This window comes from Phaseolus vulgaris, chromosome 2, assembly GCF_051622355.1.
Source record: "Phaseolus vulgaris cultivar YP4 chromosome 2, ASM5162235v1, whole genome shotgun sequence".
Lineage (NCBI taxonomy): Eukaryota > Viridiplantae > Streptophyta > Magnoliopsida > Fabales > Fabaceae > Phaseolus > Phaseolus vulgaris.
The window spans coordinates 40,028,012-40,039,367 of NC_143499.1; the positions used below are offsets into that span (position 1 = coordinate 40,028,012).

The window sequence follows — 11,356 nt, forward strand, 5'->3', positions numbered from 1 at the left end:
TATTTAGATAAATTTAAACCATATTTAAAAATATTTTAAATAATACTTCATATATTTACGTTCATGTAAAATAGTTCATCAATTTTAATAAATTACATTTATTTGCATAAGTACTTGTAGAAATCAAATTAAACAACCGAATCACTAGAATAACATGTATTTTTTTCTTGCTTTCATGGTAGTATGATATTATCATAATTAAAAATTAAATAAAGTGAAGAGAATATTACTATATCTCACTAACCATTGTCAATGTTATTCGATGATTTTTACATGACTATTTTCAAGGTCTTCTTCAATCTTATTTAGAACGTGTTTGGATTCAATGAAATATTATTTAGAGAGAAAAAAAAGTTAAAAAAAATAATATATTAAAAAAATATGAAAACATAAAAATTGAGATAAGTTTCAATTTTAAATAGATTTATGAAGAAAATATCACATAATCATTATGTCTCATATATAATATATATGTTGTTAAATTTGTACTAATATTTATGTTTTTATTTAATAATAAAATAAGTAATTAATTTAATATTATTAAAATAAAATAATGAATAAAAAAAGTCAATCACATCAATTGTAATCTTTCTTCTCAATCTTTCTTTCACTTTCTCTTAATCTAATCTCTATTTATAACATGCTTTTCTTTTTTAGTTTTCATGTTTACCTCAACCTCAATCCAAACAAAATCTTAGTTTTCTTCATTGATCTTTTAAGTTGGTACTTGGAAAGTGATAAGAGTGTTTTAGGACATAGGAGGTGCATATGGAAGCAATGAAATGTAAATAAGAATGAATAAAAGTAGGTGTGGGTGATGAAGTCCTCAACCTCATTCATGGATTAGTGGATACAACTTTTATTATCAACTAACCAAACCTTAACTAACTACTTAATGCTTTCCTTTTCAACTCTTAACTACCCAACTGCTCCAATATATTTTCACTTCCCACACTTTTATGGCTTTTCTTTATGGAGACTAATTTTCTTATAAACATTTTATTTCTTTTTTTAACTTCTTTCTATTATATTTTTTATATGTTAATTTTAATAAATTACTTTTTGTTAGCACCAGAACTCAAATCAAAGAATTATAGTCCCCTTTAGTTTATATATATGTATATTTGTCACATAACAGTCCCCTTGTAATTTACCCTTAAATAAATTTATATCATCACTTGAACCAATCAATTCTCTTATTTGATTTTACTTCTTTTTAAATATTTGTGTAGTAACATTTATTATAAGTTTTTAGGTTTAATTAAAATTGTAGTCCCTAAAAAATATAGGGTGTTTTGGCTTAGTTCCCTATTTATTGTATTTATGATAATAAAAAATATAGGTCTCCTGGAAATCTAGGAACTAGTTGTTGTATAACTTTTTTATGATAATCAAAATTATTTATTGTTATTTATCTATTAATTTAGGGTAACATTTAAATACATTTATGTAAATATCACTTTTTATTTTACTACTTTGTAAATATATTATTTTTTATTTTAGTCTTTATAAATATGTTATTTTTATTATTGGTATCTGTGAAAAAAATTAATTATGTAGTCCATAAAAATATATCCATTTGTATTTGTAGTTCCCACAAATCATATATTTTCTAATTTAGTCCTATAAATATATTTTTGTATTTTAACTATTAGTGAAATTGTATATCACACATGACACACTTTTGATGATGTTATTAATAATGAATTAAATGTGAGAATGAGATGTATTAGTTGGAAACTAAAAATTTTAGTAACTAATTAGGTATATATTTAGAAATTATTTATTAATAATAAAAATTATTTTAGATATTAATAATTTTTGTAGTTTTTGAAATTATATTTCATTTAATTAATATAGTGATTAATTATTTTTTGTTTTTAATTAGTTTTCATGTAATGATTTTTTCTAATGATTCAACTACGCTAAACAAAGTGTTGTGGGATAACTTATTTGTGTGGAACCAATCATCAATGTGTTGATGATAGACAAAATAAACTTAGGTTTGGATGGAAAGAATGTAGACAACTTCCATTGCAGAAGGGGCGAAATGGGTAGATTTTGAATCTAAACTGTGCCTACAAGATCTAATCTTACAGCATAAGCTCATGTGCATGATGAGTCCACACCTCTATTCACTTAATTTTAGAAACATATCGTAATATAAAATACTTAAACATGATGAAACTAGACAATGTAACACTTTTGCCTTTTGGAATAACACATAAAACACAACAAATTCACAAATTACAAAACGATTAATGACAATGGAAAAATGAAATAAAAGAATGAATATGTAACATTCAGAAAAATTGGTAACCACAGCTTCTTTTACTAGCTAAGGCAGTTCATCTCCTCAGTAACAACTACACGACCATCTACATCATTCGCAAGAGATCCTGAACAATTTCTGACATTGCTGGTCGAAATTCAGGTTCATGCTGGAAGAAAAACAATTGAAAAGAATAATGGGCCATAAGAATCATTATTATATCATTCAAATAGAAAGAACTTGTAAATTGTAACTACAACCTGATAAAGATACTGATTATCATTGTGACTCCAACATCTCTTATTGGATTTGGCATAAAAGGAGACAGAAAATTACCTGTATACATGAAGAAATAATGTCTGCAAAACGTGACAAGGATTTCTTAGGATATTCTCCCTTTAAAGAGGGGTCAACCATTTTTGACAATGCATCTATGTCATGGAGTTGAGGGATTGCCCATCTCACCAAAAACTGCTCTGCACGAGGCAGTGAGCTACAAATACACATAATTGATGGTGCCTTAGCCAAATCCAACACTTAAATTACAACTTTATTAAACACAAGTATTTAATCACTAAAAGGATTGCTAACCTGTCATAGGATTTTCGTCCAGTGAGGAGTTCTAGCATTACAACTCCAAAGCTAAAGACATCACTTTGCAGTGTATAACTTCCATTGTTATATTCTGGAGCACTGTAACCATGAGCTGTGAGTTGGTGCCCCGTCAACTGAAAATAGATGCACTATTGTTAGCCATAAATGAACAAAAATGGAGAAAAGTTATCCTTTAGTTGCTCCTGTGTGAGCCATCTTACAAGCATAACAACACCCACACACATGTGAAGTGAATTTTCAGAAATTGAGTTTTGGGACAATTTGGAATTTAAGTAATTTAGTTATATATGTATCCTTCATATAGTTTGTAGAACAGACCAATCATCCATTTGATCTAGGCTTTACCTAATTTTAAAGTCAAATTTGGTTAGCAGCAATCATGATGTAGCTAGAAAGAGGGTGTGGAATGATCAGTGTCTCTTTGAATCCTTTCACACCTAAACAAGTCTCATAACTACATCCATTTTTTTGGTACATGCAAATATAAGGGGAAGGTAAGGTTGAACATTCCAAAGTTTGTGCATGTCAAAGGCCTCAAGAAAGCACTTACTGGGACTTGGCTACTCTAAAGTGCATCCCCACTTTAGTGTTTACAGGGCAAAGACATTGTGATAGTCGTTGGTTTATAAATCAACAGGTGAAATTATAATAAAATACATGCTACTTGATACTACCAGTTAAGTCATCTGCCATTGGCCATAACTGCATCTTATTGTTTCTCAAAACTACTTCCTTAGCAGTCTGATTTATAAACATAAAATGAAATCCAACCACATGTTCCTATACTTTCATATTTATTAGCAATACAAGAATGTCACAAAGCATATTTAAAAAACACAAAAGAATCAAGACCCCAAATCCCCAAACTATGTATCCGTTTGAAATTAAGGGAAAGCATTAAAGCTGAAGAGTTACCTGACTAGCAAAGCCTGAAGACAGTAAAGAACCTAATCCACAATCAGAGACCTGCACTTCCAACTTGTCATTGAGGAGTACATTAGCAGATGTAAAGTTTCGGTGCACAATAGGTGGCTGAAAGTACTCATGCAAATACCTAATTTATGAGAAGAAAGGAGATGATCAAAATTAATGTTGTCAAGAAAATGACAACACTACCTTAACCTATTGTTAACAGTCTAAAGCATGACTTCTTTATATGTGGATATGGAGATCCAACTTGCCTTTATTTCTTAAAAACCACCTAGCAAGGATTGTACATATTGCATGACTTAATATTATTTTGAATACATGACATAAAAATATGTTTGCAACCTCCATAAAAGACGAGCATTGTTCATTAATCAATATTGAATTTATTAAGTTACATGAAAGAGTTAATGATTTTGTGACTAAATGCTAAACTTACTCTAAAGCTCTTGCCGCTCCAAGTGACACTTTAATGCGATCATCCCATGAAAGGTTAATCCGAAGTTTATCATCTGTATGCAATGCATCATGAAGGGTGCCATTACTGCAATACTCATATACAAGTAGGTGTATGCTATACTCGGCACAGTAGCCCATAAGCTTTACAATATTAGCATGTTGAATTTTGGAGACACTGGAAACTAATTGAAGAAACTGTTCGTGATTTTGCCCCATAGATGCAGTAGCATTCAGCTTTCTAACTCCCAGTAACTACAGTGAAGATAATTTGAATGATGAGCATATGAAGCTCCACTTGAATAAATGAAACAACTAAAATAATTAGCAACTGATCATGTCAAGTGAGCACAACAGAAAAAATCTTAAAAAATCACAAGATCAGATTCATTACAAAAAATAATGTCTGTCAAGTATGAAACTGCGATCTATCTTTGAGACTAACTACCAAGGATCTCCAAGCATGTCTCTATTTCGACATTGAGAGGGAAAGAAAAGCACTTTAAACTGATCTTCTGAATTTATTCACCGTAGTAGAGGAAAAGAAATACTGTTCGAACTATTAAGAGTAAGCAAAAAAGATGAACAAATATCTGGCGTTTTCCTATAATTTTAAATAATGTTGTTTAAAAAAATAAAAAATTAAATCAAAATTGAAAAGTTAACTCTTCTTCCCTTTCACTCCATTGAAATCAAGGCTAAGTTATCAAAGAAATTAACTTAAGAATGCCCAATTACGATAAACTAGAAGAGCATTACCTTTCCATCAGGGAGTTCAGCCCTATAAACAGGGCCAAGCATGCCTTCCCCAATATAATTTTCTTGGGAAAAACTATTTGTGTACTGCTGAAGTGATGCAACAGTATAAACTTTGATGGAATTTGTTACAATTTGTCTTTTGGTTGCTTTACCAAATATAGCTGGATTAATGATTAAATTCTCTTCAGGAATGATTGGGAGTTGATATGGTGGTGCTGGCTGCAAGGGTGGAAGTTTTGAATCCCATCCTGCATTGTTTAATACATAAATGTTATCGCATTCTGAAATTAAAGAAATTCTTTTGCCATGTACTAATTGCAAATAGAATTTAAGAAGTTATATTGCAACTGGTAACACACTAAAAGAATAGAAGATTCATCATCTGATTTTACCTTTCTCCTCGTCATCAGTTGCTTCAAAAGTGGACTCACTGCTTGTACGTTTATGCAAAGATCTTCTATACACATTCATGTTGTGTTTCTTATAACTCTTGTTCTCTGGTCTTCTCTTAAAGCACCACAAAATTAGAAGACAAACTCCTAATGCAATAAATATTAAAAAGCCTGCACCAGCAATCCAAACTAATTTCTTAGTTCTGAAAGACCTCTCAGCAATTGCAGGTATTGGTGCTTTTAAGGTGGTAGCAGAGGGATTATTTGCCACTTTCCAAGGTGATATTTCTGGGGAAGGAGACATAGCAACAGGAGCAGGGGAAGCAGCCGGAGGTGATGGAATGATAGTAGTATTAAACGGATTCCCATCTTTTCTGCAAGGTAAATACTACTATAACTAACTTGTATAATGGGGATATGGATGAATTTATTTGACCACAATGCCTTATGCAAAGAAACTAAGCCAAAAATAAAATGCTCCAATAATCTGGTAAAGGATAATCTTAGCATATGGCTTTATATTTTATGGATATAAAACTAAAGTAGAAAATTTCGAATGTAACATCTCCATGAAGAACAAAATAATAATACTTGAACAAAGGTTTCAATTTAACAAGAGAAAAAGGAGTTTGACTAAAAACTCTATGTTAGAACAGAAAAAGATATAGCCAAAGTGTAAGCCATGACTAACCTGAAATTGGGGATACTCAACAACTCTGGAGGAATTGGCCCAGAGAATATATTGTTCTCTATATTCCTACATCATTTTAAATTCACAGTTTAACTTAAACGCACTTTAAACTTCTTAAGCATAAATAACAACAGTCATTTGACTCATTTATATGTCTATAAAGAGACTATGGTTTCTGAGAAATATACAGATCCTGAAGAGGGAGGTCCTGCAAAACAAAAAGGGTCCCAGAAAGTTGATTGTTCTGCAAATGTCTGCGAAAAATAAAATTTTAAAAACATATGTTCATTTCATTTAGCAAGTAGGAAAACATAACCTTTTAGTTGCTAAGAGTTTTACTCACAATGTGATAAGAGATGACAAATTCCCCATTGAGGGAGGCAGCTGACCACTCAAGTTGTTGCCAGACAGATCCCTGCAGCAATGCGCAGGATTTGTCATGGTAGAAAAAAATAAAGACACTGAAATATCAATGTGACTTAACGACATTTTCTTACATATTCAACAAACCAGTGAATTGTAGAAATGCATCTGGAATTTGTCCGTTCAGATGGTTATCTTTTAATGACCTAAAGGTGGCAGCACATTCTCATTCAAAATGAAAAAACAGATTTTGGAAAAATAGAACAACTTAGCACGAAGACAAGGCAATGCTATAAACTCACAAGTCTGACAATTGAGTTAATGAGGACAAGGCATCCGGAATGCTTCCATTTAATTGATTAGCTGCGAGTGACCTAAATTTATAAAAAGAAACATAGAAACTAGCATAAGGATAATCAATTATGGATAAGAATACAAATTATTTAGCAATAGCCAGTACAGTAAAACAAGTCATAAATTTGGTGATTAAAGAAAACTTACAAGTTCTTTAAAGTAGGGGACAAAGTGGATGGAATGGCCCCTCCAATATGGTTGTTGCTAAGATCCCTGCCCAATTGAGGAATAGAAAGCTTCTTGAGGTTTTCATGAAAATGAAAGCACAATTACAGAACCAAAATAAAAATTACATAAAAGAAACGCAATAATTTTCAATATGCCATGTGTGACATCATGCAATGCACAACAAAGTTATTGCTTCTTAGTCAAGAGCTATAATAGATCTGATTGGACTGGATAAGAGTTGGAATACACAGCTTCTTAACAGAATTTTACCCTGTTAAGAAGTCCAAAGAATCAAAATTTTACTTCCTCCTTCAACAGAGGCTACTAAAGATAAAAAGATTTGGGCAGGCAACAAAAAAAAGAAATTTACAGTAGGCTTACAAAATGATAAATAATTTTCATAATTTGCAGATTAATGATGTTAGGAACAAAATTTGGAGAATTAAAGCACCTGAGATGAGAGAATTAAATTTTTTATTTGGCAGATCACACAAGATAGAATTCTTACTAATCTACATATCTTAATGGGGAGCAACAAACTCAGCATACCAACATTGTTAATAAATGGAGGAGACAACTTTACATGCTTTCAGAGATTGTCCCACAGCTTCTCACATATGGTACCACCTCATAGATGCAGAAAATAGGAGCAGGATTTTAACTACTAAGTTGCAGAATTGGATAAAATTAAATATGGCCCATGAACACTAGCCAGCTGGATGACTTGAAAAGTACTTGGATGTTGCAAGCGACATCAATTGTTCTACGGCTGATGTCAGTTGGGCCAAGTCACAATCGAATATTAGTGTTTGGGCTGCTGAACTCCTAACTAGAAAGAGTTGCACTCAAACTATCAGCTATAGCTTTTAGCCTAGTGGTAAGCGCTCAATCCAACAATTGATATCAAGAGCCAAAGTCAGGAGTTCAATTTCCAGTTGAGCAATTGTTTAAGGGGAGATTGTTGCACAATTATCCTGTGACGTAGGTTAGGTGGACTGAGTCACAATCCAAGAGTTCAATTCCTAGTGGCACAATAGTTGATGGGGAGATTGTTGTAACTGGCATCACTTGTCCTATGATGGAGGTCAAGTGGCCAAATTGTAGCGCTTGGACTACTGCGCTCTTAAGTAGAAATAATTGCACCTTGACTACCAGCATTAACTTTGGTCTAGTAGTAAGCATTTGATCCAACATTAGACACACAACTACTACTATATTAAATGGTTTGGCAAAGATGTGTTGGAGTTATAAGGGATGAACAAGTTAGGTGGGTGGTTAGTTATGCAAAAAAGATAGAGAGAGCTTCAACTTTTGTGGAAGAATTATGGAAAGTTTATTTGGAATTATGTTTAGCAAAGGAACTCAAACTATAGAGGTCTAAGCTGATTCTGAGGTTACCCGCTTGATAAGCTCTGAGACAAGCTTTGTTGCATGTTGTATCTCAAAGTTGAAAAGTTACATTCAAAGATATTTACGGATAATCCAACCATTTTGGTCATGTCTTAGCAAACAAAGCAAGCAAAATGGGCGTGGCATACAAAAGTTCAGAATTTCAACGGTTAGCAGGGGAAAATAAAAAAAAAAATGATACCGTGGATTACCCCATTCAAATATATAATAACACTGAATTCATTGGTTTTGAAATAAATGATAATGGCCTCTACCGTTTCTTGAAAATTCAAACACACTTACAATTCTATGATGGATGGGAAATCCAAATTACTTCCCAGTTGTCCACTTAAACTCATGCCTCCCAGTCGCCTGTCAACCCAAATATAAATTTTAGAGGGCCATATCCCAAGGGATCACATCCACCTTCATCAATTAAACAATTCAAGAACACCATATAACAGATAAAAACAGTGTAGTTTTTAAGAAAATAGAACAGAAAACAAGACTAAACAACCGACAATAGTTTAAGGAAGAGAGGAAAGACATACAAAGCAGTTATGTTGGAGAAGACACAACTCACACCTTCCCATTGTTCCAAGCATGGATCTCCTCCTAAGGCTTTCCACCCCTCGAGGGGTGGTGAGCCAAGAGCCACATACAAACTATTGATTGCCGCAACTGTGAAATGTGAACAATAATCACATTTAAAGAAAACTTTTAGCTAACATGCAAACAGAATACGGATGATGCTTTAGTCTTACAGAAACAGAGCATCATAAAATTAGAAACGAAACTACAAAATCAGAACCCTGAATTATTATTCTATACCATCAAGTGGATCAGTGTCCCCAACACAGAAAGTTGCACTGAAAGTCAACATTGAAAAGATGAAAATTTGCAAATTCAAGTCTGAATTCCAGCAACCCATTTCTTCCAAAGAAACTGTCTTCTTCTACTAACAGCACCTTTTCCACAGCCTTCAGACACACAGGTCTAAAAAACGTTACTAAACTAAGAATTGAAAATCGAAACAACAGAGTAAGCTAAAGGCATAGACTTTGATGAGAATGAGGGTAATTATGAAAAACGAAACATACCCTTTGGCAATCAGAGGCAAATAAAGCTAAAGTGAGGGAAGGTTAGAAGATGGTTGTTGAGAGTGTAAAAAGAAGAGATGGTTCCAATTGTCCAAAGTGCATACAGATGGAGACAGAAACACTCTGTTCTGCTGCTTTGTTCTTCTTTCCAAAAGTATGAGCTTTCAACTACTACAACGACAGCACTAACACTGTTTTTGGTTTGAACGTTCGATTCAAATACTCTTTAAATTAAAAGAATAAAAATTCAATTCTTGGGTCCACCAACGTTCCTTTTATGCTCACTCACTGCTCATGGTAATTCTATGTCCTTGCAGTTCAAACAGAATTATAATAAGAGGATTTTTAATTATATAATAATAATTTGATATAACTATCTAATTTATAATAATAATTTAATTTTTCTAATCAGTTTAAAGTTTTTAGAATCCGCACAAAACTTGTATATAAAATGTGTTGTATTTTTTTGTCAAGAGTCGTTTTAGTTTAGCGTTTATTTAGAAATATAAACTTTTTTTTAATAATTTTTGGAAATTGAAAATAGGAAGTCATTAGATCGGTTTCACCACTGTCAATATATAATATTGCATTATTTAATGCAATATAAAAATATGTTTTTTAATAATTTTTGGAAATTGAAAATAGGAGTTATTACATCGTTTTCACCATTGTATATCGATAATATTGCACTATTTAACGGGCACAAATTTTAAATGTGAAATTTTAATTTCATAATTAATAACATCTTTATTTTTCTAATTTTTGTGGTTACTGTTTTCTTTCAAAGTTTGAACTTAGATTGACGTTACCGAATTATGTGTATTTTATGTTTTATTTGTGTTCATGATTCTCTTATTCACTAGGAAGAAGAGAGAGGACATGAGGTGGTCAAATATTATTTATTTTCCTAAATTTGTGAATAAAACAAAAGTAAAAAAAAAGTTGTGGGGTCCACCAGTCTCTTTCTCTTTCAAAGACATGTTCTGTATTTGAAGTGTTGTAAATTTGGTGTAGCTGCCCTCAATCAAAAGCATTACTTTGCTGCCACCAGCATAATATAATGTTGTGGCCAAAGAGCCATTGAGCAAAATTGGCTCTTGTTAAATACATGTAAACATGCCCATCAAACAAATCACATTTGTCTAGTTCTTTTGATTAACCAAAATCTTAATAATTTTCTTCATTGTATTTGATAAATGTGTCACTATCACCTAACTCTTGATTGTTGCACACCTTATAGTTTTCCCTTTTTGTAAGTGGCTGTGATGGTTAGTATTGAAAATTGAGTAAAATAATTTTCTTGAAAGCAAAAGTTGTCAACAACAAAAAGTGAGTTCATTACACAGTTAGAAGAGTGTTCATTTGTATAACTTGGTGTGTAGTTGGAAAAAGAGCATGATGTTGGAATTGTGATTAATTTTTTAATATAACTCATGTTAGGTAGCATGTACCATTCCATGAAAAATAGTATACAAATAAAAAAAAATGGGGGACTAGATTGTTGGGTTGGGCTCACTTTCTATGTGGAGGTCTATGTGGAGGTCCAGCCCAATATTAATCATCTTTAGGTTTTTTTTGGAATAAAGAGAGTTGTTAGCATAGAGAGGGAGAGAAAAGAAAAGGAGAAAAGAGTGAAGAGAGGAAGTTCTGTCCAACAACTTTCAACTGATGCCGAGGTTTTCTTCACCGTTGGATCGGGCTGAGATTTTGTCAGCTAGTTCATAACTTGTGGTACTTCAATTTGACCGTTTGGATTGTTGAAAAATCACCAAAACAATGACCTATAAACCGCGTAAAGTAGCTACGAATTTTGTGAATTTTCTGGTTTCTTGTTCTCTGTTTCATCTCTGTTATCTTGTTATTTGACTGA

At 32.2% G+C, this 11,356-nt stretch overlaps 1 protein-coding gene across 4 annotated transcripts; it reads right to left on the reverse strand.

The window, feature by feature from the left end:
* Nucleotides 1–2,034: 2,034 nt before the first annotated feature.
* On the reverse strand, nucleotides 2,035–9,689 carry LOC137811995 (protein STRUBBELIG-RECEPTOR FAMILY 3). Of its 4 annotated transcripts, none has more exons than XR_016518737.1 (17): nucleotides 9,487–9,678; nucleotides 9,218–9,366; nucleotides 8,938–9,067; nucleotides 8,690–8,758; nucleotides 6,977–7,042; nucleotides 6,778–6,849; nucleotides 6,610–6,681; nucleotides 6,456–6,527; nucleotides 6,301–6,366; nucleotides 6,113–6,178; nucleotides 5,422–5,795; nucleotides 5,030–5,277; nucleotides 4,254–4,525; nucleotides 3,803–3,865; nucleotides 2,864–3,000; nucleotides 2,609–2,765; nucleotides 2,035–2,441 (listed from the first exon to the last, which is right to left on the reverse strand). XR_016518737.1 is itself a non-coding variant. In XM_068613862.2 (17 exons), the coding sequence occupies exons 2-17, from the start codon at nucleotides 9,315–9,317 to the stop codon at nucleotides 2,379–2,381; spliced, it is 2,103 nt and encodes a 700-aa protein (XP_068469963.1). In that variant the 5' UTR covers nucleotides 9,318–9,366; nucleotides 9,487–9,689; the 3' UTR covers nucleotides 2,035–2,378. The 4 variants fall into 4 exon arrangements, 3 of the variants coding, with proteins under 3 accessions (XP_068469963.1, XP_090154928.1, XP_090154929.1); XM_068613862.2 differs by having other exon boundaries at nucleotides 3,803–3,941; nucleotides 9,487–9,689; XM_090298802.1 differs by having other exon boundaries at nucleotides 3,803–3,941; nucleotides 9,218–9,382; nucleotides 9,487–9,676.
* Between the last annotated feature and the right edge of the window lie 1,667 nt (nucleotides 9,690–11,356).